We start from the raw sequence: 25,527 nt of genomic DNA, 5'->3' as shown, positions 1-25,527 counted from the left end.
CCATCTTGCTCACAGGGTGGGCAGGGGTGGTGAGCATGAGCAGGGTGCTGTTAGCCAGGCACTGGCAGGCTGGCCTCTGTTACGTGACGGCCCGTGTTAATCTCACCTCCCAGCTAACACAGGCTGTGGAATTTCATCCGGTTTCTCCTGTGTTGAGCTCATGTGACCTGCACTGGCTAAAGCAGATCTCTCAGGAGAGGGCATCCTGTCTTGATGTGGAGACAGCAAGAGAAGGGGCTCTGCCACTTCCCTTGGCAGCTTGCTCCATGGGTTCCTTGCCCTCTGCTGTGGGGAAGTGCAAAAGATCACGTGGCCCCATGAGAGCATGGTCGAGCTGGGGGTGGGGGGTCTGTAGCACCTTGACCGGCTGTGACTGGCAGGAGTCCTGGGAGCAGGGGCAGGCCAGTGTGAAGTGCTTTTGAAACATGCCCTTACCCCCATCTCCCCTCACCACCACCTGGGAAATCCTTGGGTGTAACCCATGCACCAAGGAGGAGAATCCTGGCCCTCTGCCGTCAGTCCTGACTGCCCTTACCTAGGCCTAGGGGGGAGGTGCCCTAGAGAAGTCAGCACAGGAACTGTTCCAGCCAAACTCCTGTCCCTCACTGCATTGCTTTGCAGCTGACACCCCTAGCAGGGCTCAGAGCTAAGCAGGGGTAGGCCTGGTCCCTGCTGAGATGGGAGGCGCCCAAGAAGCAGTTGGCAGGGATGGTGATTTCAGTCCGTGGCACGCTCCTCTCAATCCAACACCGAACTAACATCCCCCAAGCTGCGCTGGAGAGCTTGTCACGGAAATGGCCAGGTTGCCCTGGCTATCACGACATGCACATTTCTCCTGCAGCCGGGTGAGTTCCTTTCCTTCCCGGGGAGCTCTGGGCAGCGCTGCTAGCCTGGCAGCCAGCTGCACGTCAGGGAGGGGTGAGATCTGCACAGGGCTGAGCTGCGTGCTTGGGGACCTGGCAGAGGAAATGCACAAGGCAGCTATCTTGCATGCTTTGGGTTTAATTAAGAAAGGATCACTGCCTCCTCCTGCCCTGATTTCCTGATCCATCCTGCAGGGATGAGGCATCGATCCAGCCGCGTTAGGATTCCCTTGTTAGCTGGGGTACGGCTGGCACTCGGAGCCGCCCACGGAGGGGTCTGGCTTCTGCAGCTTGTCCAAAGGCAGCGACTGGGCTAGTGGATCAAAGGGGAAGAGGAGGGAACTGAAGGGAACAGTGGTTAAACCAAACTATTAAACGCAAAGGCTTAAGAAGCACTGAGGTGTTGCAGGGCCCGTGTTAGGGGCCTGGTGGGGTCTGGACTTGCATACCAAGGAGAAGGACTGGGATTCTAGCTGTAAGAGCAAAATGCATCCCCAGCAAATCACACGTGGGCGACCTTCCCCTTCTTCCTCCTTCCCTTTGTCGCTGGGCACTGGCCTCTGTCCTCATGTTTGTCCTCCAGGTGCCCTACAGGCTGATTGCACTATGGCGGCCCTGTTGGGCTGAGGACACACACCAGCCTCCCACACAAAACATCCCAGAAAAGGAGTTGGTGGGGATTCGCTTAACCCAAAGCGCCTGGCCTGGCCTCCTCTAAGCCTGTGACCCCCCTCCCCCCCGAAGCGTGTCCGGGGTGCTGCCCCGGCTCTATTCCCTGCTGTACGTGGCCTAGAACACCACCGTGGACCAGCCTCCCCTGGGGCTGTGTGAGGACGGTGGGCTCGATACCAGCTGGCCTAGGCGAGAGGATGCTGCTGGGAAAGAACTGCTCCCGTGTGGAGCAAGAGCTGTGCAAGGGCAGGAAGCAGCTTCTCCTCCCACCCCCGAGCATTGGGTGTCAGCCTGTTTCTGGTTTTGGACAAGTCCCTCCGGCAGGGCAGGGGGCAAAGGCAGGTCCCTGTTACCCACCCCAAGGAGCCTCCGCCACACAGTGCTAATGCAGCCTGTGCTGCCATGGAAACAAAGGAAACGCCAGGAAAGCCGGCCTGCTTGGGCCGGGAGCTCTCCAGCCGGGATGGCGCAGGCTGCAGGCAGAGAGACCAAGGGTGAGCGGGTTGGGGAGGGAGATCAGTCAGAATTCCTGCCTTACTCTTGGGGCAAGGCTCATGCAATGCCCCAGGCCCGTACCTCTGGCCTGGGCTCTGCCACCCCAGGAAGGCTGGGGCACTGTGGCAAGCAGCATTGCTGCAAGAGGGGTGAGCTGCCAGCTTAGAGGGATGGTGCATTGGTACCTCCTTAACCCCCAGGTACTGCTGCTGTTTGGGCCCTTGCTGTCAGCTTTACCCTGGGCAGCTGGGAGGATTCCACTGCCTTGTGTTTGGCACCTGTGTCCCCCGCAGCCAGGTGGCTGCAGAGCAAGGATCTCCCTCCCTCCCCTCCCCCCCCAACAGCCCATTCCCATCTGGCCCAGGGCAGCAGCCCCAAGGTGCCTGATGGCTCGTTGGTGCCCTCTGTGAAATCTCTTGGCGTAGGTCTGCCCAGGAGGCGTGGAATGGCTCCTGCCCAAGTGGCTGTTCCTCGGTCCTTCTCTCCCGTCCCCTCCCTGCCCTAGGCTGCTGGGTAACTCCCTGGCGGGCTGCTCCCAGGTCACTGCCTTTGGCACCAGGCAGGCACAGTGGGCCAAGCAGCTGTGCAGTCGCCCAGGCCTTGGATGGGCTCTGCCTGTGGGGGGAGACGGGGGCACCCCAGCCCCATGGAGAAAACCTTCCAATGTTAGCAAGGAAAAACTCAGGACGGTGGCGGGGCAAATAATATAAAGTAACGTCCACCAGAACAAATCCACTACACTAGAAAGCAGCATCCAATCCTCACTCTGGGCCCCAAACTAAATCACCAGCATGGCAAAAAGGTTTCCAACAACCCCTCGACACCCCAATGGGCATCAGCCCCTCCTCTCACTGGCTGCCCTCCAGCATCAGCCTTCACCCTCCCCTTGGCCGCTGCCGTGCTTCCTTCCAATGGGTCCACAGGTGAGGGCCGGGTCCTCAGCTGCAGGGCCAGACCCCTTCCCCAGCCACCCAAACTGCTGGCCCCTGGCCAGCCTGCCACTCTGGGCCCCTCACAGCCAGGCTCCCTGCCCACAACCCTGCATGGTCCAGCTTCCTCAGCAAATCCCTTTACCCAGCATAGTCTCTTCTGCCTGCTGCCCCCTTGGGGCAGATCCTGAGCCCCTGCCCTAGGGCCAGCTCCCCTCTCACTGGCTCACCCGGTGCTAATGCCAGGGCCAGAGTTGCTGCAGCGGCTGGCAAACAGGTGGCGCAGAGGAGAGCAGTGGGATGGAAGGGGGTGGCTGGGCTGAGCTGGCTCCAAACTCACTCCCTTGTGCCCGTGGCAGAGGGGCTGTGGTCAGGGCTTTCCCATGGCCCTGTCCTCTCACCTGCTCCCTGAATGCCAGGCTGGCATAAGGGGAATGTTCCTACCTCCCCCATGCTGTGCTGACACTGGGACATGAGGCCTGGCCCTCCTGCAGCCCTGGTGGCTGTGCGGCCTGCCTGGGCCAGCAAGAGCCAGAGGAGGCTGAAGCCCGCGCACTGGGCGCCACCAGGCTTTTCTCAGAGCACAGGTGTCCGCACGGACAATCTGGGAGCCAGGTGGGAGACAGGAGAAGGGCGGTTCCTGTGCAGCCAGGGCCCTCCTGTCCCTGCTGGCCTGGGGGGCACCTCTGCAGTAGCCACCTGCTGCAGGGTCAGCAGAGAAAGCAAAGGGCAGGCCCGGGCCCTGCCTCCATGCCATAGTCCCCTTGCCCCCTACTGAGCAGAGGGTCAGGGTCTCTGCCCTTATCCCTCGGGGGCTGGCGCAGCTCCTGAGGTGACCCTGCCCTCCACCAGCAGTGCCGGCCAGGTGCTGGGAGTGGGAGAGTTTAGGGGCATGCCCGTCCTGTCTCGCTCCCACTCACCCAGTCCCCAAAGGTCTGGGTCTGTGCAGCTCGGCCAATGCTCATGCAGCTGTGTTCGGTGCCCTTGTAGGGCTCTTGCCACTCTCGGAGCCAGGGCATTGCTTCCCTCGTTGGCTGGCCTGAGCCCCACAATCCCCTTAATCCCCTGGGGCGGCTGCCGGGCTGAGGGTTTGCTGGCGTGCCGGGAACGCTGCTGCCTGCGGCTTTGCTCCTGGCCTGCAGCCAAGCAGACAGCGCCCCAGTAGCATCGGGCTCTCCCAGAATGCCTTGCGCTGGTGCCATTTGGCACCAGGACCCTGGCCAAGGGCTCTGGCTGTGCTGTGCCCAGCAGGGGACCTGGGCCTGTTCCTTCCCCCTGGCCCCTCTGACCTGGAGTAGTGCTTCCCGGCAGGTTTTGAGCCCTGGCTTATCCCCCACCAGTGCCCAGCCCCGTGCAGGGCAGCACTGCCAGGGAGAGGCCCTGGGAGCAGGACACCTGGGTTCTCTCCTGGCTCTGCTCTGAGCCTCCACTTGCTCCCCACACCTTGGCCTTGTCTGTCAGGGCCTGAGAGTCGCCAGCCTCGGGGGCTCTAGGAGCTGCCCTGCTGGGGTGTCACAGGCCGTGCTTGGGCTGTGGGCTGGCTGGGAGGGTTGGCACTTTCTCCAGTGCCTCGTGGGGGGCTTGGCTGCTGGGGTGGGACCCATGGGTGAGTTGGCCCATCACAGGTGTTGACAGCCAGCCAGAGCTGGGCTATGTTCTCCACCCCTCCCTGTGAGGAGCTGCTGCAACCAGCAACCGTCCTTCTTTGTAGCTGCTGCGGTGACCCCAACGCTGCTCGGGGAAGGGGTGTGTGGCTGCTCCCCATATCCCCGCCCTCTGCTCCCACAGCAATCCCCTCTTCCCCCCACTGGGGCTTGGGACGCATCCCTGCAGGGTCAAGATCCTGCTTGGCTGGTGGTGCAGGCCCCCGATGCTGCCCCTTCCCCTCTGGGTGCTCAGCTTGCTGGAGCCAGCAGGGGATGCAACTCGGGTCATGTGCCCACACGAGTGGCATCCCTGGTGGTTGGAGCAGAGATGGGGAGGTGGGGCTCTGGGGCTCTATTCCTGCCAGCCCCTGGCTCCCCCGTGACCCTGTCACACTCCCCTGCTCCCTGTGCCTCCATTTCCCTTGGCGTGATGGAGGGGGGAGGGGAAAGTCGTTACGGTCTGGTGTGTTGGCCCCTCGTGGCTGTCTGCTCTGGGGCCGAGCTGAGAGCTTGCTGCCACCCGTCTGCCCATCCAGCCTCCCGCCCCATGAGCTCCAGCTGTCAGTGGGGGTCCCGCCAGTCAACGCCGGGGCTGTAGCCCACAAGCCACAGCCCATCTGCTGGCTCTTATAACGATTTCACTGCCCCCTCCCCCCATGGCTGGCCCCACTCAGACAAGCGGGGGTGGGGGGGACCAGCAATTTGTTCTTAGGTTTGTCCAGTGGATTGTTTGGGTGACACCCAAACCCTCTGAGCGGACCCAGCCAGGCAGGGGCCTTCCGGTTCCAAAGGACCACCCCCTTCCGTCCTCCTGAGCCCCCCCCCCGACAGGAGCGTGTCCCCCTACACCCCATAGCTGCTGGGCACTGCCCGCCAGAAGGGGGGCGTCCCACTGTGCCTCTGCTTAGGGCTGCAGGGAGGGATCACTGGGGGTCAACCCTTTCCCTGGGGCTTGGGGAGAGTTTGGGGGACAGCGCTTTCCCTGGGGCTGGAGGGCAGAGTTGGGGGGCAGCCCTTTCCCTGGGGCTCGGTGGGGGAGCTGGGGAGCATCCCTTTCCTGGGGGCTTGGGTGAGAGCCCTTTCCCTAGGGCTGGGGGGGTTCGGGAGGGCATCCCTTTCCCTGGGGCTCGGTGGGGGAGCTGGAGGGGGGAGCCCTTTCCCTGGGGCTGGGGGGTCTCGGGGGGGGAGCTGGAGGGGGGAGCCCTTTCCCTGGGGCTGGGTGGGCTCGGGGGGGGAGCTGGAGGGGGGAGCCCTTTCCCTGGGGCTGGGGGGGCTCGGGGGGGGAGCTGGAGGGGGGAGCCCTTTCCCTGGGGCTCGGTGGGGGAGCCCTTTCCCTGGGGCTGGGGGGGCTCGGGGGGGGAGCTGGAGGGGGGAGCCCTTTCCCTGGGGCTGGGGGGGCTCGGGGGGGGAGCTGGAGGGGGGAGCCCTTTCCCTGGGGCTCGGTGGGGAGCAGCCCTTTCCCTGGGGCAGCAGCTGGTGCCCAGCCGGCCCCTCCCCGCCGGGGCTCTGCCCGGCCCCCCCGCGCCAGCCCCGCAGCTGTCGGCTCCCCGAGCCCGGCCGCACGTGGCTGGCAGCAGCTGCCGCGGGCTGGGCCGGCTGGAGCCGCACGAAGCGCTTCGTCCATTTCCGCCCGGAGCCCGAGACGAGCCGCCCCGGCGGGCTGCAGCCGAGCTCGCCCCGCACGGCCCCGCACCGCGCCGCCCCGGAGCAGGTGAGAGGGGCCCCGGCCCGCGCCCGCCCCATGGGGCCGGGCAGCTGCTGCTGGGCTGGGGGTGGGGGGGCTGCCAGCCGGTACCCGGGCAGCCCGGCTGGGTGGGGGGGCCCGGCCCGGCCCGGCTCGGCCCGGCCCGGCTCGCGGGGTCCCCGTGCGGACGGTCCGGGCCCCCCCGCGCAGGCCCGGGCTGGCGGAGACGTGTCTATATTAGGACAGTGACCCTGGCTCGTCCCCCGCCGCAGCGTCTCCTCCTCCAGCTGCTGCCTGAGCGGGGCCCGCAGAGGGTCCCCGGGGCGCGGGGAGGGCGCGGGACCCCGGGCTGCGGAGCTGCCCAGGGCCCCTTTCCTGGGGGCAGGCGGGGCTTTGCCGTCGGGACTGAACTGGGAGCAGGGCAGATAATCACTGACGTGCCCCCCCCATCCTGCCGGGCCCCGCGGGGGCGGACGCAGGAGGTGCCGTGTGTGGTGGGGATGCCAGGGGCGCAGGGCTGGCGGGGGGGTGGCTGGTGCTGGGACTGTGCCCCCCCCCCCCCAGCGGTGTCTGTAGGATGTCGGCGCGTGGGCAGGCGCGGCCCCCGGGTGCCATGCGGCCGGTGTGGCCCTTGGGTCCTGTGCTCGGTGCGGAGGGAGGGAGGCTGGCTGGGCTGCGAGCTGGGGGTGACCCCAGAGTCCCACACGCTGCACTGGGGGGGGCAGAGCAGAGCCCCCCACAGCTCTGCAGCCCCAGCCTTGCGTAGGGTGAGGTGCCCCTTCAGCCTAGGTCCGGGGGGGCCGAGCCTGGGGTAAAGATGGGCATGATTCCCCCTGGCCCAGGCCTGTGCAGGCCACTCGCCCCAGTGCTGACAGGAGAATGAATGAACCGCTGGGCCAAAGGGCATGTGCAGCTGGGACCTGGGTTTAATTCCTGGCCCTGCCACTGGCCTGATGGGTGACCTTGGGCAAGTCGCGTCCCTTCCCTTGCCTCAGTTTCCCCACCTGCGAAGTGGGGGCGACGTGGGGCAACGCGCGGCACTAGGAGCTTGCGGAAGGCTGAGTGTTCGTTATCTGGTCTAACGTGGCTCAGCATCCCTGGGAGGTTTATTCCTCTGGGCACTGAGTGGAGTGCAGGGGATGGGAAGGGGGCCAGGCAGAGAGCCCCAGCGCAGCGTGACAGGCCAGGGGCTGAGAGCAATGTCCGATTTCATGGCTGCCCCTAGCCCGGGGTTCGGCCGGCTGCATGGATTAGTCTTGGCGGAGAACATCAGCCCCCCAGAGGAAGCAGCGTTCAGGGGGGCAGGTGGATGGACACTGCCCCGTGTGGGGCCATGCTGGACTGGGTATGCCAGCTTCCCACGGAGCCCAGCAACAGCCTGGCAGCAGATGGCTTCCAGGGAATCCTGGTTCCCTCCTTCCCTCGGGGATGGGATGTGGCTAAGCAGCCAGGCCTGGCAAAGCCATGGCAGGCCATGAGGAGGGCCAGGCGGGCGAGCACGCTGGCACGCCAAGGCAGACTCACGCAGAAAGACCACCCCTTAGGTTGCCCTCCCCCCGTTTTGTACCATCTTCTGCCCTTGGCAGTCCCTGTTGTGTTTGGTTACGTGGCGGTCGCACCCAGAGACCGCCTGTGCCAGGCGCGGTACGAACACAGCCCAGACAGCTTACAGGCGAGTGGCCACCTTCCCAGCCCTTTCAGCCCCCCACCATGGGAGCCAGTGGCCCCTGTAGCCCCAGGCCACTGCATATCTCAGGTGCCCCCTGCCCTGCTCTGCAGGGCTCACCCTCATCACCACAGTGTCCGAGCGCTGTCCAGTGACAGCCCGTGGTTCCTTCTTTCTCTTCTTCTCCCCAGGGAGAGAGCTGTGTGAGCGGCGGAGCAGCCTGTTCCTCCCCTCCAGTACGGCCCCCCTGCTCTGGGTTTGTGTCAGAGAAGGACGGTGGGAGCAGGGCCCCTGGGGAGGTTTGGGGTGGCCCTGAGTTCCTGGGGGTTGTTCCACAGTCTGGGACCGGCCCCGCAGGACGCTCTGTTTGCTGCCCAGCCGGGCTCTGCCCCGGTGGTAGAAAGTTCCACGGGCCCGAGGGCTGGAGTTATGGACCTCAGTGCCCAGCCCGGAGCCGTAGGCCCTTCTAGGTACGCTGAGCCTAGGCCGCGGAGCACCTCGAAATCGGGCCCGAGACCCTGCCCTTAACTCTCTTCTACGGGAGGCCAGCCATAGGGGCCAGCCTCTACTTTTCCCCACGGGTGCTCCACCCTGAGGCCCTGCCCCCACTCCACCCCTTCCTCCAAGGCCCCACCCTTGTTCCACCTCTTCCCTCCCCCTCAGTCCTGCCCTCACTCCTTTCCCTCCCCGAGGCCCTCACCCGCTCGCTCCTCTCCGCCCTCCCCCAAGTCCGGCTGGTGGGTGCTGAGCACCCAGTACTTTGTTTCCTTGGGTGCTCCAGCCCCGAGGAGGCCAGCGCAGGACCATGCGCTTGCAGCAGCTGGTGTTGCTGAGGAGACATGCTGCCTTCCAACACCACGGTGCTGCTGACGCTTCCCACCAGGGGGCAGCGTTGGGGACCCCCAGGGAATGGCTGCGGGGGCAGCATTGTCACTTTCACAGTTGCCAGGATGGCGGTGATGCTCTGCGGCTGCATCCACCCAGACAAGGGAGGCCCCCCCCGGCCATGTCCCTGGGCTTTTCGGACGAGAACTCTTGGGGTGGGAAACCATCTACCCACCACTCACATGCAGCCACCTCTGAAGGCTAATGTGGTGGCTGTTTAATGCCTACACAGCAATGCTGCCAGCAGTTTGGGGAAGGAAGGGATGCAAAATCTCTGATCCAACAGGCTGTGGGGGGCCTGGTGGTAGGGAGTCTGAATGGAATTGCCTGACCAGGACTGGGGTATGGTCAGGGCAGTGGCCGTGGGACCATGGGGGCGATGGGCTGACCCAGGGCAGTAGGGATCCAGAGCCCTGTAGGCCCATGGGGCTGCACCTGCTCTCTGGGCTGGGCTCCGTCCCTCCGCTCTGTCCTAGGAGAGAGGATGGGGTCAGGGGAAGCAGAGCTCCGCAAGCCTGAGGAGGGATGCTCCCTGCTCCCTTTTGCCTGGCTCCCCAGCATCTCTCTCAGTTCCAGGTGTTGCCTCTGCTGGTCTTCTAATGGAGGCGCGGTGCTGCAGCTAAGGGTTCTTGCAGAGCTCCTGCTGCAGCTGGGATGGGGGGCTGGCACTTTGGGAACTCCCTGCTGCAGGCTGCCTCCCAGCACCTGCTCTGTGGGGTGGGCCCTGGCATGGGGCACAGACACCAAGCAGCCTCTTCACCCCACTCACTTGCTGTCACCAGCCAGACCCTCTGAGGTGCCTGGGGAGGGGAGAGGTTGGAATCCACATTCAGAGAGAGCTCCTCTCATGGGCCCCCAATCAGCTCCCCTGCTAGTCCGGCCCTGGGCTCCCCCACAGCTCTGCTGGGCTGGAGCCCGCAGGGGCCTGCTGTGTCCTGGGGACTCGAGGCTGGTGGATGGCTGGGGAGGCCAGGCAGGGAGGGGAGTGATGGTGCTGGGGGCCTGCTCCCTCGCTGATCCCCCCCATCTCCCGCCAGCCATGAGCCGCAGGGTGGTACGCCAGAGTAAGTTCCGGCACGTCTTCGGGCAGCCGGTGAAGGCCGACCAGATGTACGAGGACATCCGGGTGTCCAAGGTGACATGGGACAGCTCCTTCTGCGCTGTCAACCCCAAGTTCGTGGCCATCATCGTGGAGTCTGGCGGCGGAGGGGCCTTCATGGTGCTGCCCTTGGCCAAGGTGAGTGAGTGGCTGGTGTGGCCAGGCCAGGAGTGGGCAGGGGGTGGGCTCACCCGGCGGCTTGCTGGGCTCCCCGCAGTGGGGCGCTGGTGGAGAAGGCTGGGTGCTGTGTAATGCTCCGGGCTGCTGGGGGGAGGGGCACGGCAGCCGCCAGGGCCCGTGGGGGGCAGGCCGGGGGGGCTGCCCCAGGCGGGACGTGTTTCCTGTGCAGAGCCCCAGCCTGTGTGGTGGCCCCTGGCTGGCAGAGCCAAGCAGCAGCAGCAGGGCAGGGAGAAGGGAGCGGTGAGTTCCCTCTCTGCATGGCAGCCGGGCTCGTGAGTCCAGCTGGCCTGGCTGGGGGCGGTGCCGGGTTTGGGGGGCATCTGCCAGCCCCTCCCCCAGGCCGGCACGCAGGAGCAGCTGCCAGGCCTTTGTTGCAGTCTCGGGCCTGGAGCTGGGAGCATCCTTGCGCGTCGCCATGGCGATGGGGCTGGGTTGGTCTGAGTCCCCATCATGGGCTGCCCGCTTCTCCGGCCGTCCTGCCCTGGCCTCCCCCAAGCACTGGCACGGGGCAGCCGGCCGGGCGGGGAGCTGGGCAGGCTCAGGAAACTTGGTGACTCCTGGACCCTGTCCCGGGGGCCTGGGGCTGTGGGGCCATGGCCGGGAGAGCACAGCCCAGCTCCCAGCCCCACGTTGCCAGGACTGGGCCGGGTTGATGGGCCGTGTGTGGGGCTCGTTAGGGGCCCGCAGCAGAGCCTGGCTGTGGGGTTTTCTCTACGCGGCCCGTGGGTGGGTTCTACCCTCACCCCTGTGGCACGAGCTCGCAGGCAGAGGGGAGTTAGCAACTGGGCACCTGGCTCTGATGCTGGGGACAGCCTGGCCACGCTGCCCGAGGGCAGCTCCTTTCAGGCAGCAGCTGCCGCAAGCGGGGTTTGTTAGCGAGGGAACCCCCCGCCTCCCCACAGCACATGGGGCAGCTCTCGAGGAGCCAGCGGGCAGGAGCTGCCATGCTGTGGGGCGCCTGTAGGCCCCCTCCAAGAGCACGGTGCCCTTTCCCAGCCAGCCACTCTGAACCCCTCGTGCCTTGCCGGTGGGCTCGGGCCCCGCACCTCTGGGTGCAGACTCGGCCGTTGGAGAGTGACTGGCCCCGGCAGGGCATGCTGCCCCGGGGGCGTGAATGGGCACTGGAGTGGGTAGCAGCAGGAGGGCTGGGTGACTGGCACACAGCGCCAGGGGCTGCTCAGGGAATCCATCAGGGCTCTGGGGACTGGCTTGTTCTGCAGCTGTAGAGGGAGGTGTGTGTGACCTGCCCTGGGAGGGGGGTGCCTCCCGCCCCAGGGTCCGAAAGCTCCATGGCTCTCGTAGCCAGCCCCGGTTCGGGCACCACAAGCGAGCAGGCAGGAGCTGCCGGTGAGTCAAGAGGGCTGGGGAGGTGCATCCCGTGCTGCCTTCCTCCTGGGGGGTTGGGGGGAGCAGCCCGGAAGCCTGGCTGGGAGACAGGAGGAGGAGCAGAGAGGGTGGGGCAGGACTTTGGGCCCCCTGCCCAGCTCCTGCTAGCCCTCGAGCAATGCTGGGGGCAGCCAGACTGCAACAGGGCCTGTCAGTGGGGCAGGTGGGTGACCTACTGCTGGGAGTGGGCATCGGGCTAAGCAGCGGGGCTATAGAACGGGGCCCAATCCTGCCCTGGCCCTGAGCGTCGGGGTCTGTCCCAGCAGTTCTGGGATATTTTACTCTGGTAAGATCATTGTCCTGCTCCTGCTGCCCCCCGCCTCCCCGGGCTACAAGCTTCTCTCAGCTCCTGGGCTCTGGCCATCATCCTCTCTCACTCCATCCTGTCTGGTCCCCAGCACTGCCCCATCCACCTGCCTGTCCCCTGCCTCTGGGCCCACTCCCCTCCGCCCCCTCCTGTGCTCACCAGCCTTTCTGGGCATTGGGGATTCCATTCACCAGCACCCGCAGGTCGTGACCTTGACCGGGCTCCCCCCACCCACGCCGGGCTGCCCGTGGCCAGGCGGGCTCCGGGCAGAGATGGATTGGAGCAGTTGTCCGGCGCGGGGAGGCTGTGCTCACAATAACGTGTGACTCATACCAGGAACAATCGAGCGGACAGCAGGAAACCACGGGGTCACTCTTTCCACAGCTCGAGTTTCCAGCTGGACAGCGCTGCCCTGGTGTGTGCAGCTCACTGGCCAGGGGAGGGGCTGGGGCTGTGCCCTACAGCAGAGGGGGGGCACAGGAAGGGGCAGGTGGGTCAGAGCCTGCTTGTGGGGGGCTCCTTCCTAAGGCTTAGTGAGGGGACAGGACATGGTGAGTCAGTGCCAGAGCTGGGCTTAGAACCCAGGAGTCCTGAGTCCAAACCTCCGCCCGCTCTGACCGGAGAAGACACTGTAGGGCTGTTCCATGGGAGGAGGTGTGGCCTGCTGGGGACTGTCAGTCCAGACCTCTGGGTACCATTTCCAGTTCTGCTACTGACTCACTGCAGGGCCTTGGGGAAGACCTGTCCCCTGCCTCGTGCCTCAGTTTCCCCTCTGTGCAGTGGGAGTGATGCTGCTTCAAGCAGCACTCGGAGATCTGCGGGCTGAGAAGGAGCTGTGGCCAGGCAAGATGGGGGCTGGCTCTGAGTGACAAACCTGGGCCTGCCCTGTGGGAGCTGGGTGCCCCTGTCTGCCTGGGGTCAGTGCCAGGGGGCGAGGGAATTGGGGGTCGGTGAGTGTATAGGAGATGCTAGGGGAGGGCCCTGCAGGTCTCCCCCTCCCCCGCACAGAGGGTGATGTTACTGACCCAGTGCAGCTTGGCTGGCTGGCAGGAGGGGCGCTGGGGTGGGGTCCTTGGCTTTTTTGGAGCATGCATGAGAGCCTCTCCCAGCTAGGCGCCTGCACCCACCCCAGGCCCTGGTGGGAGAGAGCCTGAGAGAGGATGGCACAGGGGTGTGTGTCAAATTGACCCCACCCCCTCCTGCCCGCACGTTCTGCTGGCACGGCGGGGAGCAGCTCCGCCGACGCTCTCGGGGTCATGTGACGTCAGAGCTGCTGGGGCCGGATCCATTCACTCTGCCTAGGCCGGAGTGATTTGGACTCTGCAGAGTGGCACTCCGCTGCCCGCCTCTCCAGGGCCCTGTGTCCCCTCTCCGCCCTGCTCCTGCCACGGGGTGACTGGCACTGGGGTGAGGCTGGCCCGGGACTAGACCCCGCCCGCCCTCGTGCGCCCATCGCCATCTCCCCACGCTCTGCCCGGTCCCTGCATGTGAGCGGGCGCGGGGCTGAGAAGGGGACCCAGGAGTCCTGCCTCCCAGTGTGGTCTCTGCCCAGTGCCCATGCCACCCGCTAGCTGCTCCCCAGGGAGGTAGGGCCTGGGGTGTGTGTCAGACGCTCCTGCTGACAGCAGTTGTCTAGAGTCAACTGGGCACTGCGGGAGGGAAGCCAGAGGGGTGCAGGGCACTGCCGGTCTCAGCCTGCCCGGGGGTGAGCCCTCCTTGTGCTCTGCCTGGCCCTGGGGAAGAGGGAGACTCAGGCTGCGGGGCCCAGCCAGGCCCTGGCCCCTCTGCTGAGGGCGCTACCAGGGAGGGGTGGTTAGTGCCGAGGACACTAGTCGTGTGGGGATGTGGGCACCTGTCCCACTGGGATCTGTGTTGACACCCCCCACCCCACTGGAGCCCCCCTCCCCTCGGCGAGTCCAGGAGCCGGCCCAGGGCATGGTGAGGGGGCCAAGGTACTGCAGCCGGTATCCTGGCATGGGGAGGAGGCTGTGCTCCGCCCACCCGCCGTCAGGTCCCTCTGCCCAGCGCTGGCTGCCCATAGACGTGGCCCCAGGTACCGGCAGCTGGGGGGCCGGGAAGCTCGGTGCTCCTCACAGGCGGGGCAGAGCGCGATGGGGCACTGGCTGTGGGGCAGGGGCGGGAGGCACAGGGCGCTGCCAGCTGGCCCCAGCTCACTGCCCTGCCTGTGTGTTCCAGACAGGGCGCGTGGATAAGAACCATCCTTTGGTGACCGGGCACACGGCACCCGTGCTGGACATCGACTGGTGCCCTCACAATGACAACGTCATCGCCAGTGCCTCCGAGGACACCACGGTCATGGTATGGGGGCCGGGGGCTGAGCTCAGGGCCTCTCACGGGGTAGGGGCCTTGGGGGGAAATGGGGAGCATGGGCTGCGGGGACGGTACTGGAGGGGAGGGGAGGGTGCTGTGGGGGGTGACAAGGTTGGTTTCGGGGGCTGAGGGGTGAATGCATTGGAGAGTTGCTGCAGAAATGTGCATGTGAGGCTGCTGCCGTGGGGGGGCTGCATTGGGGGCCAGGTGGCTGGGGGGGCTGCAGAAAGGGGGGTTGGGGGGCTGCAGCGAGGGCCAGGTGGCTGGGAGAGGCTGCAGCAAGGGCCAGGTGGCTGGGCGGGGCTGCAGCAAGGAGGGCTGGGGGCCTGCAGCGAGGGCCAGGTGGGTGGGTGGGGCTGCAGCAAGGAGGGCTGGGGGCCTGCAGCGAGGGCCAGGTGGGTGGGTGGGGCTGCAGCAAGGGGGGCTGGGGGGCTGCAGCGAGGGCCAGGTGGCTGGGAGGGGCTGCAGCAAGGGGGGCTGGGGGGCTGCAGCGAGGGCCAGGTGGCTGGAGGGGCCGCAGCGAGGGGGGCTGGGGGGCTGCAGCGAGGGCCAGGTGGCTGGAGGGGCCGCAGCGAGGGGGGCTGGGGGGCTGCAGCGAGGGCCAGGTGGCTGGAGGGGCCGCGGTGAGGGGGGCTGGGGGGCTGCAGTGGGGCCAGGTGGCTGGGGGGGCTGCAGCAAGGGGGGCTGGGGGGCTGCATTGGGGGCCAGATGGCTGGGGGGGCTGCAACAAGGGGGGATGGGGGGCTGCAGTGGGGCCAGGTGGCTGGGGGGGCAGTGCTCTGGCTCAGCGCTGTTCCTTTTGAAATCACTGGAAGTGTGGGGGCTATTTTTAGTCAGGTGGCACGTGGCTGGCTGGTGCCTGCCGGTGTGGGGGATGCGGCGCTCCCTGCCTGACTCAGCACCTAAGAATAGCCACATGGGAGGCCGTGCTGGGGCAGGGAGAAGATCCGGGGGGGGCCAGTGCAGCACCCGCTGCTCGGGGGGCTGTGGCTCCCCCTTGTCTCTAGCAGGCGGCCGCGGGGGTGGCAGAAGACCTCCTAGTGCAGCCAGCCGTTCCTGGGGGCGTCTGGTTGCACGGGGGTGGCAGGGGCAGCCGGAAATGGGAGACCCACGGGCTCCTCAGACAGGCCAGGCTGGGATCCAGCCCTTGTCGCCCCAACACCCCAGGGCAATGCTAGTGAGGGGCTGTCCCTGGGGGGCCTGCCCCCCCTGCAGTGTGCAGCAAGGCCGGTCCCTGGTTTCCTACCCCATGTGCTCCTGTTCCCTTTCACAGCGAGGGAGGGAGGGGGAGGACGACGGGCAGGTTGTGGGGGCCCCAGGCCAGTGTCTTTAGGGGCCCGGAGAGCCTCAGGCATGGTTCCCTCTCTCCACAGCTGCCCGGGGCAGGGTGACATGCCAGAGGATTAAGGGAGAAGTTAATTGGCTCTGGGGCTCTTAGCCGCTTACAGCTCCTGAGCCCATAAATGTCATAGCGTCGTTGACCCCGCAGGCCCCTGGGTGCCCCTCCCCGCACCTGGCTCTGACCCCCGCGGAGAGGGCAGCCTCACCGCCACTCGCTCTCCCTGCTCCCCAGGTCTGGCAGATCCCCGACTACGTGCCCACGCGGAACATCACGGAGCCCATCGTCACACTGGAGGGGCACTCCAAGAGAGTGGGCATCATCACGTGGCACCCCACGGCTCGCAATGTGCTGCTCAGCGCAGGTAAGGCCCACAGGGTGCCCGGGCTGCAGCCCTCGGGCTGGGCGCAGCCCCCAAGTGACGCCCGTCCCGCCCGTCCCCAGGCGGAGACAACCTGCTGATCCTGTGGGACGTGGGCACGGGCGAGGTGCTGCTGATGCTGGACGACATGCACGGCGACCTCATCTACAACGTGGGCTGGAACCGCACCGGCAGCCTGCTCGTCACCACCTGCAAGGACAAGCACGTGCGCATCATCGACCCCCGCAAGCAGCAGGTGGTGACGGTGAGTCCTCAGCACCCCCGGGCAGCGGGCATGGAGCCGGGCAGCGGGCATGGAGCCGGGCAGTGGGCATGGAGCCGGGCCCCTCGCACGCTGCTGCTGCTGGGAGCAACACCGTGTCCGTGGGGTGCCCCACGCTCTGAGCAACCTGTGCCTCTCCCCTCCTTGCCCGCCCCACGTGTTCTCCTCTGGGAGCTGGAGCCGGCCTGCTGTCCTGGTGTCTCAGCTTCCCCCCTCAGCGCCCCTCTCCCCAGGGGAGCATGGCTGTGCCGTGCGGTTACTCCATGTCCCAGCAGGCTGGCTCCACGCCTTGCCCACAGCTCCCTCCCTCCCTCGGCGCTGAGTGCTAACGCCCAGCTGTGCCCGCCTGTAACCGTGCATGGCACCGGCTCTGCATGATCGCACCCAGGCCCTGCACAGCCGGAGCACTGGCCCTGAGCCCCATGGCCGAGGGCATCTTGGACCGGCTGGTCTCGGGGCTCAAGAGCAGGGCACCAGCTCCCGGCTGCTACGGGCTGATGACTTGCAGGGGGCAGGATGGATGCCCACAGCTGGCAGGCTCAGCCCAGAGGCAGAGCACGGAGACCCCTCTTGTCATAGAGGGCAGGACCAGGTGGCAAAGATCCCCCTGCCACTGCCTTGTCCGTGCCCTCTGTGGGGATTAGAGCCCATCCAGTCCTGCCACCCCAGCAGGACCCACTGCCCAGCTCATGGCTGGGGTTTGTCCAGTGTCTGCTCCATTTGGGCTGAGGGGGTGGGGGGAAGGCCGTGCCACGCTCCCTGCATGCGGGGGCTCACCTCGGACTAACAGCTTGGTGTGTGCCTGTGTTTTGGTTGTAACCCTCTAACCGCCGGTGCCAGGAGAAAGTCAAGCCGCATGAAGGTGCCCGCCCCATCAGAGCCATCTTCATGGCCGATGGCAAGATCTTCACCACAGGCTTCAGCAAGATGAGTGAGCGGCAGCTGGCGCTCTGGGACCTGGTAGGAGAAGGCGATTGCTGCGCGCCCCAGGCCTTGCCCGCCGCTCTTGTCTAGCGTGCCTGTCGGGGCGGCGAGCCGGTGCTCTGCCAGCGAGTGTCTGTGCGTGGTGGAGACAGCTCGGCACGGAGCCTGGGACCCGTTGCTCAGCGTGACAGAGGGAGGCCTTGGCTGGTGTGAACAGGAAATGCCCCAAGCTCCCCCGGGGGGCTCCCTGGCGCCTTAGAAACTGCACCCCGCTCCGGGCCTTGGCCCCATTTCAAATGGTCCAGGCCCTGCAGGGACAGCCCCAGATGCTGCAGTGCTGGGGAGGGCTAGAATGAGAGGGGGGCTCAGAGCAGGGGAGTGGGGTCTGATGGTCAGAGGAGAGGGTGCTAGGTCTCTGGACTCCTGGGTTCTATTTCTGTGGCCGGGGCCGACTCCCTTGCCAGCTCTGCTACAGCGCACCCTAGTGGCTGGGGTAAAGGGGCTGTCCCTGCTGGACACTGCACCGCAGCCTGCCTCTGGTCCTGCTGGGCGTGGGCTCCCCATGCACCGCGCCTGGCTCTCTCTCGCCCCCGCGCTGCGGTCCCAAGGGCGGCGGAGCTGGGCCCCCCCCCGGTAACACGCTGCCTGTCTTCCCCAGGAGAGGTTTGCCCCCCACGAAGGAATGAGGCCCATGCGGGCTGTCTTCACGCGGGAAGGACACATCTTTACCACGGGCTTTACCCGCATGAGTCAGCGGGAGCTGGGCTTGTGGGACCCGGTAACACGGCTGCATGGGATGCTCGTCCGGGACTTGGGCATCATCGCCCCGCACACGCATGCCCTATGCTGCCCCGTGGGCAGTGCCCACGCCCCAGAGCCATGGCAGCTGGCCTCTGCGCGCGGGGCAGGAGGGGGCAGGAGGCCCGTTCTCTGCAGGACGGAGGGGGCTAGTCATTAACCCTGTGAGTGCCACACCTGGGACTCAGTGTGGGCAGAGCTCAGGGCCTGCCACGGGTAAGGTTCCTGCATCCCCTGTCAGCGGCCTTCTGGGTTCCCGGGGGAGGGGCTGGCTCCCCCCATCCCACCCCCACACTGAGCCCTCCCGGCAGATTGGTTTCAGCAGCTGGCAGCTCTGCTCAGGGCAGGCCCAGCTCTTCCGCAAGGCCAGGGGTCAGAGCTGTGGGGTGGGGGACGCAAACCCAGGGGCCTTGGCAGGCAGCAGGGCTGCTCCGAGTGCCAGGGGGCCCGTGGCGGCGGGGGAGGATGCCCATCGGGCGGCATCCGTTTGGAGCAGGGCACCATGCCCCCAAGTCATGGGCGCGGCGGGGGCGCGGCTGTCCCATCAGGATGATGCCAACTTCCCAGGGCTTGGAGTGATGTGAATTTGCATGGGATGGGGGGAGAGTGGAGGGGCCTAGAACTGCAGTGCATGCTGGGAGTGTGGGGGCACGACTGTCCAGGCGTGGGCTGGGGGGCAGATGCTCCTGGGAGGCGGGTGAGCAGAGACGGCTTGGTCAGGCCAGGGGTCGGGGCACAGATGCTCTGGGGCAGGGGAGGGAGGGCAGGGCCTGTCCTGTGGGGCACTGGGCTGCCCTGCTGCTGTGGAGGGGGGCACTGGGACACAGCTCTGTGGGGCAGGGCCAAGGGGCAGGAGGGTGAATAGCAGAGGCAGGCCAGGGAGGGCAGAGTGGGCTGGCCCCAATGCTGGCTGGCCCCACTGGCTGCCCTCTTTCATGGCTGGGGAGAGATGAAGGGAGAACCGGGCCAGCACCCAAGAGTCAGAGCTGTCCCCTGCTTGGTGCCAGGGGCCTGAAGGGGGTGGGCCTGTCCTGGGCCTGGGTCACTAACGTGTGTGTGTGTGCGTGGCTAACCAGCTCGGGCCGCCCTGTCCCCCCCTCACCTGCGCTCCCTCCGCCCCTGCAGAAGAACTTCGAGGAGCCGATTGCGCTGCAGGAGATGGACACCAGCAATGGGGTGCTGCTCCCCTTCTATGACCCCGACTCCAGCATCGTCTACCTGTGTGGCAAGGTAATACTGCACCAGGCTGGGCCCTGACACAGCCCGGTGCCCCGAGTGGCGGGGGGGGGTTGGGGGCGGGATCCCGGTGCCCTGAGTGGCGGGGGGGGGGTTGGGGGCGGGATCCCGGTGCCCCGAGTGGCGGGGGGGGGTTGGGGGCGGGATCCCGGTGCCCCGAGTGGCGGGGGGCGTTGGGGGCAGGGATCCCGGTGCCCCGAGTGGCGGGGGGGGTTGGGGGCGGGATCCCGGTGCCCCGAGTGGCGGGGGGGGGGTTGGGGGCGGGATCGGGGCGCGTACCCTGGGCAGATCCCGCACCCAGTGCGCTGCCAGCACTCAGGGCATTACCCCTCCCCGGCGCCATCGGGTCCCTTTTCCTCCCCTGAGGCTGAGCCCCCTCTCCGAGTGCTGATGCCCCCGCCTGTGCCCGCTCACAGGGCGACAGTAGCATCCGCTACTTCGAGATCACGGCCGAGGCGCCCTACGTGCACTATCTGAGTACCTACAGCAGCAAGGAGCCGCAGCGCGGCATGGGCTTCATGCCCAAGCGGGGCCTGGACGTCAGCAAGTGCGAGATTGCCAGGTGAGGGGGTGCCGGGCACGGCTTGCCCTAGCCCCCATGGCATGTGGGGCTGCCGGGGCCCAGACACCCCTGTAGCTACTGCCCACAAGTCCTTGGATCCCTCCCACAGGCCCAGGGCAGCTCGTGGGGGCCCTCAGCTCCTGGGGGTGCCCATAACCCCGAGGGGCCCTGCTGGCGGGGGTGGGGGCTGGACCATGGCACAGACTTGAGGGAGTGGGTGGTGGGCCTCGCTGTGGGAGGGCCAGTCACTGCTCCCTGCCATGGGGGAGGGGGCTGGGCCTTGGGGGGCTCTGGAGGGGAGGCCGGGCCATTGCAAGGGAGTGGGGGCTGGGCCATGGGAAGGTGAGGGGGTCCAGGCCAGGCCTGTAACCACATGCCCCATTTATCCAGGTTCTTCAAGCTGCACGAGCGGAAGTGCGAGCCCATCGTCATGACAGTGCCACGGAAGGTGAGTCCTGGGGGAACCCCTGGCCCCAGCCCCTGTTTCCCTGGGGGCTGCGCCCTAGTGGCCGGGACTCCTGGGACATGGGGCTCCTGGGGCCCTGGACTGGGGAAGGGGCAGGGTAGAGGGGAGCTAGGCTATGGGGCGGGGTAGATGGGGCGCAGGGAGGGGCAGGGAAAATGTGGCGCTAGGCTATGGGGCAGGGCAGGTAGATGGGGCGCAGGGAGGAGTGGGATAGCTGTGTCGCTAGGCTATGGGGCGGATCGAGGAGGTGCAGGCAGGGCAGGGTAGCTGTGCCGTTAGGCCGTGGGGCAGGGTAGATGGGGCGCAGGGAGGGCAGGGTAGCTGCGGGGGAGGGTAAATGGGGCACACGGAGGGCAGCGTAGCTGTGGGGCAGGGTAGATGGGGCGCAGGGAGGGCAGAGTAGCTGTGGCGCTAGGCTGTGGGCCGGGGTAGATGGGGCGCAGGCAGGGCGGGGTAGCTGGGGCGTTAGGCCGTGGGGCAGGGTAGATGGGGCACAGGGAGAGCAGGGTAGCTCTGGCGCTAGGCTGTGGGGCGGGGTCGAGGGGGCGCAGGCAGGGTAGGGTAGCTGTGGCGTTAGGCCGTGGGGCAGGGTAGGTGGGGCACAAGGAGGGCAGAGTAGCTGTGGGGCAGGATAGGTGGGGCACAGGGAGGGCAGGGTAGCTGTGGGGCAGGGTAGATGAGGCGCAGGGAGGGCAGGGTAGCTCTGGCGCTAGGCTGTGGGGCGGGGTCGAGGGGGCGCAGGCAGGGCAGGGTAACTGTGGTGTTAGTCTGTGGGGCAGGATAGGTGGGGCGCAGGGAGGGCAGGGTAGCTGGGGCGTTAGGCCGTGGGGCAGGGTAGGTGGGGCGCAGGGAGGGCAGGGTAGCTGTGGGGCAGGGTAGGTGGGGCGCAGGGAGGGCAGGGTAGCTGTGGGGCAGGGTAGGTGGGGCACAGGGAGGGCAGGGTAGCTGTGGGGCAGGGTAGATGGGGCGCAGGGAGGGCAGGGTAGCTGTGGCGCTAGGCTGTGGGCCGGTGTCGAGGGGACGCAGGCAGGGCAGGGTAGCTGTGGCGTTAGGCCGTGGGGCAGGGTAGGTGGGGCACAGGGAGGGCAGGGTAGCTCTGGCGCTAGGCCGTGGGGCAGGGTAGGTGGGGCACAGGGAGGGCAGGGTAGCTCTGGCGCTAGGCCATGGGGCAGGGTAGGTGGGGCGCGGGAGGGCAGGGTAGCTGTGGCGTTAGGCCGTGGGGCAGGGTAGGTGGGGCACAGGGAGGGCAGGGTAGCTGTGGGGCAGGGTAGGTGGGGCGCAGGGAGGGCAGGGTAGGTGGGGCACAGGGAGGGCAGGGTAGCTGTGGGGCAGGGTAGGTGGGGCGCAGGGAGGGCAGGGTAGCTGTGGGGCAGGGTAGATGGGGCACAGGGAGGGCAGGGTAGCTGTGGGGCAGGGTAGATGGGGCACAGGCAGGGCAGGGTAGCTCTGGCGCTAGGCTGTGGGGCAGGGTAGGTGGGGCACAGGGAGGGCAGGGTAGCTGTGGGGCAGGGTAGATGGGGCGCAGGGAGGGCAGGGTAGATGGGGGGCAGGGTAGATGGGGGGCAGGGTAGGTGGGGCGCAGGGAGGGCAGGGTAGCTGTGGGGCAGGGTAGGTGGGGCACAGGGAGGGCAGGGTAGCTGTGGGGCAGGGTAGGTGGGGTGCAGGGAGGGCAGGGTAGATGGGGCGCAGGGAGGGCAGGGTAGCTGTGGGGCAGGGTAGGTGGGGCACAGGGAGGGCAGGGTAGCTGTGGGGCAGGGTAGGTGGGGTGCAGGGAGGGCAGGGTAGCTGTGGGGCAGGGTAGATGGGGCACAGGGAGGGCAGGGTAGCTCTGGCGCTAGGCTGTGGGGCGGGGTCGAGGGAGGGCAGGGTAGCTGTGGCGTTAGGCCGTGGGGCAGGGTAGGTGGGGCACAGGGAGGGCAGGGTAGCTGTGGGGCAGGGTAGATGGGGCGCAGGGAGGGCAGGGTAGATGGGGCACAGGGAGGGCAGGGTAGCTGTGGGGCAGGGTAGATGGGGTGCAGGGAGGGCAGGGTAGCTGTGGGGCAGGGTAGGTGGGGCGCAGGGAGGGCAGGGTAGCTGTGGGGCAGGGTAGGTGGGGCGCAGGGAGGGCAGGGTAGCTGTGGGGCAGGGTAGATGGGGCACAGGGAGGGCAGGGTAGCTCTGGCGCTAGGCTGTGGGGCGGGGTCGAGGGAGGGCAGGGTAGCTGTGGCGTTAGGCCGTGGGGCAGGGTAGGTGGGGCACAGGGAGGGCAGGGTAGCTGTGGGGCAGGGTAGATGGGGCGCAGGGAGGGCAGGGTAGATGGGGCACAGGGAGGGCAGGGTAGCTGTGGGGCAGGGTAGATGGGGTGCAGGGAGGGCAGGGTAGCTGTGGGGCAGGGTAGATGGGGCGCAGGGAGGGCAGGGTAGCTGTGGGGCAGTGTAGATGGGGTGCAGGGAAGCTGTGGGGCAGGGTAGGTGGGGCGCAGGGAGGGCAGGGTAGCTGTGGGGCAGGGTAGGTGGGGCGCAGGGAGGGCAGGGTAGCTGTGGGGCAGGGTAGGTGGGGCGCAGGGAGGGCAGGGTAGCTGTGGGGCAGGGTAGATGGGGCACAGGGAGGGCAGGGTAGCTCTGGCGCTAGGCTGTGGGGCGGGGTCGAGGGGGCGCGGGGAGGCAGCCCAAGACCTGGGCGCTCCGTGCCACGGCCCCTCACCGGGCCCCTCCGCTCCCCACAGTCAGACCTGTTCCAGGACGACCTGTACCCCGACACGCCTGGCCCCGAGCCGGCTCTGGAGGCGGCCGAGTGGCTGGCGGGGAAGGACGCGGCGCCCATCCTCGTCTCGCTGCGGGATGGCTACGCGCCTGTCAAGAACCGCGAGCTCAAGGTCACCAGGAAGAACATCCTGGACAAACCTCCCGTGGGGCCGTGCCGCAGCCACTCCACCTGCGACGCCAATTTCTCGGTGAGTGCCCGAGCGCCCCTGCCCTCGGGCCTGCCCACCCCCCGCCAGGCTCACCCGGGACTGCAGGCAGGTGCCCAGCTGCCAGCCTCCCCCAGGGACGCTCCTTCTGACCCCTCCTGGCTCGGGCGGGAGGGGGCAAGGCAGGCCTGGCCTGGGTCCCTTGCACTTGGCTGCTGCAGAGCCAGGCACACACTCGGGCAGCGGGGGGTCTTGGCTTCCCTCTAGCATCTGAACGGCGCAGGGGGATAAGAGTCTACTATAGCTGCTGGCTGCTGCAGTCACTGCTTAAGTCTGGGGCTCAGGTTCCTGCCCTGCCAGGGACCGAGCAGGGGGCAGTTGCACCAGGAGCGTCTCTTCTGCGCTGCGTGGGATGTGACACAGCCGCTGATTCTTGCCTCGTTTAGCTGGATGGGCAGGGGTTTGCCATGGAATTTCTCTTTCGCCTGGTGACGGCCCCTCTCTGGGACCCTCCTTGCCGGAGTGGGGAGCCATGGGGGCACTGCCATGGGCCTGGCAGCTTGGCTTGGGGCTCGGGCGGCTCTGGAGCCCTGGGGAAGGGGCCGCGATGCCCACCTGCGCAGCTCAGATTAGGATGAGATTGTGGTAACTGGCTGGGGGTGGGAGAGAAGGACCGGGGCCCCCCCAGCGGCCCCACCTCTGACCCTTGCCCCTGCTCGTCCCCTTGCAGCGGCCCAGTCTGGAGGATCTGCTGGAGGAGATCCGATCCCTGCGACACACCGTACAAGCGCAGGAGAAGCGCATCTCTGACCTGGAGAACAAACTCTGCAAATTCACCAACGGCACGGCCTAGCGGCCCCTGTGCCATGGCCGTCACGCCGGGCTGGGCGGGCAGGGCGCTAGCCCCCAGCGGACCCAGCCTTACTTAAAGGATTAAAACCAACCCCCCAGAGGAGGAGCTGGGAGACGTGTTTTTTACCCTGGCCCCGGAGCTGCGGGCAGGCTCCCCCGCAGCAGGCCTCAGCCCCGGCCCCAGGGGCAGGCTGCAGAGGAACCCAGCTGGTGACGGCAGTGGATTGCGGGGCTCTAGGGGCTGCTCCCTGGGGCCTCTGCTGGCAAGAGACACTGACCCCCCCTCCCTCCCTGGCTGACACTGATCCCTTGTGTGGGGAAGCCTCCTGCCGGGCTGGGGCCATGGGGGCAGAGGGGACGGACCCCATGCTCCAGGGGAGGGGGAGGTATGTGTTTGGAATGTGCTATCTCTGCCCCTTCCCCAGCCAGGTCAAGGGGGTGGCAGCAGGTGGTTACGTGGGTTAGAGAGGGGTTCTGTGGCTAGCTCAGCAGAGCCCAGCCTTATGGGCAAACCCTCATCACTTGCACTGTGGGGGCTTGCTGGGCATGGGCTGGGGCATGTCCTCCCCCAGGCCTGCTGCCTGGCCCTCCCCGGCCGGGCCCCCATCCCCTAGGCCCCCTGCCCTGCCCTCTTTTGCCTGGTCCTCCTCCCCCAGGCCCTGGGCCCCCTGACATCGACTGGCCTGGGGAGCTGGTCTGTAGCCTAGAGGGCTGTTTGCGGCGAGCCCCCATCTTCCCACTCAGCCGCGTTAGTGGGAAAGTTGTGGGCACCTTTCCAGCCAACAGCCTCAGCACACGGCCCTGGCGCGTGTGCAGTGGGGAATCACGCCAGGCGATGGGCACCGCATGGGACAGGAGCCCAGGCAGTTGGCATGAGGGCCCCTTTCCTTGGTCCACCCTTTCCCTGAGCCCTGGCAGCCGGCCCCTCCCAGTGCACACTGAATGGTCGGGGTGCCAGGGCAAGGCTGGGCTCTCGGGAGGGCATCGCTCAGGCCTGCTGCCATGGCGTGCAGCACACAATGGGTTCAGGGAATCCCCCCCAGGCCTGGACCGGCGGGTACTGAACTGGGCTCAAAGCAGAGGGGACAGGAGGGCTGCAGAAGGCCCCCCCAGCCCAGCCTGCCCCATCCATGCAGGGCACCTGGGGAGCTGCACCCTGCCCAGCCCCGCCAGGGTTACACGTGTGGGTCAGCCTGGGTCCCCATTGGTGAGGTGCCCATAAGCAGCAACCTGGCCCTGACTCTGCTCTCCCCGCTGATGGGGCAGGCCAGCTAATGAACCAGGATTTTCTTGGCCCTGGGGGCTGGGTGTTGCCTGCAGGTTCCTGGCCCCCTGGTATTGTACCTGTCCCTCAGCAATAAATGGCTGCATTCTCCTACCCTGGTGTGGGGAGTGTGAGCACTGGGGAGCCGGGTGACCCCAGGGATCCCAGCACAGCACCAGCCACCCCACCAGCACTGAGCCCTGCCCTACATGCCAGGCTGTGTGCCAGCTTGCTAGTGGGTGACTCTCGGGGCAGGGTCTAGCCCAGCACCCCCCCGAGCTGCCTGCAGTGGGGAGATGGCTGGCCAGATGGGGATGTGCATGCAGCCAGCCCCCCTGGATGTCCCCACCACCACCACCCCCTAGGCAGCAGCTGAGGCCCAGGGACAGGGGTTGTGCAAGGCCCCTGG

At 67.2% G+C, this 25,527-nt stretch overlaps 1 protein-coding gene across 3 annotated transcripts; it reads left to right on the top strand.

The window, feature by feature from the left end:
• Positions 1-1,957: 1,957 nt before the first annotated feature.
• On the top strand, positions 1,958-25,232 carry CORO6 (coronin 6). Of its 3 annotated transcripts, XM_084650690.1 has the most exons (12): positions 1,958-2,029; positions 9,878-10,077; positions 14,009-14,131; positions 15,717-15,846; positions 15,927-16,108; positions 16,967-17,086; positions 17,709-17,828; positions 18,974-19,078; positions 19,501-19,646; positions 20,037-20,094; positions 22,817-23,044; positions 23,733-25,232. In XM_084650690.1, the coding sequence occupies exons 1-12, from the start codon at positions 1,999-2,001 to the stop codon at positions 23,853-23,855; spliced, it is 1,566 nt and encodes a 521-aa protein (XP_084506816.1). In that variant the 5' UTR covers positions 1,958-1,998; the 3' UTR covers positions 23,856-25,232. The 3 variants fall into 3 exon arrangements, with proteins under 3 accessions (XP_084506816.1, XP_084506814.1, XP_084506815.1); XM_084650688.1 differs by lacking the exon at positions 17,709-17,828 and having other exon boundaries at positions 1,963-2,029; XM_084650689.1 differs by lacking the exons at positions 1,958-2,029; positions 17,709-17,828 and adding an exon at positions 6,229-6,316.
• The last annotated feature ends 295 nt before the right edge of the window (positions 25,233-25,527 follow it).

This window comes from Lepidochelys olivacea (assembly GCF_965140295.1).
Source record: "Lepidochelys olivacea isolate rLepOli2 genome assembly, chromosome: 17".
NCBI classification, from domain to species: Eukaryota; Metazoa; Chordata; order Testudines; family Cheloniidae; genus Lepidochelys; species Lepidochelys olivacea.
Note: the sequence above shows the minus strand (reverse complement) of the source record. Positions and strands in the feature narration are given on the sequence as shown.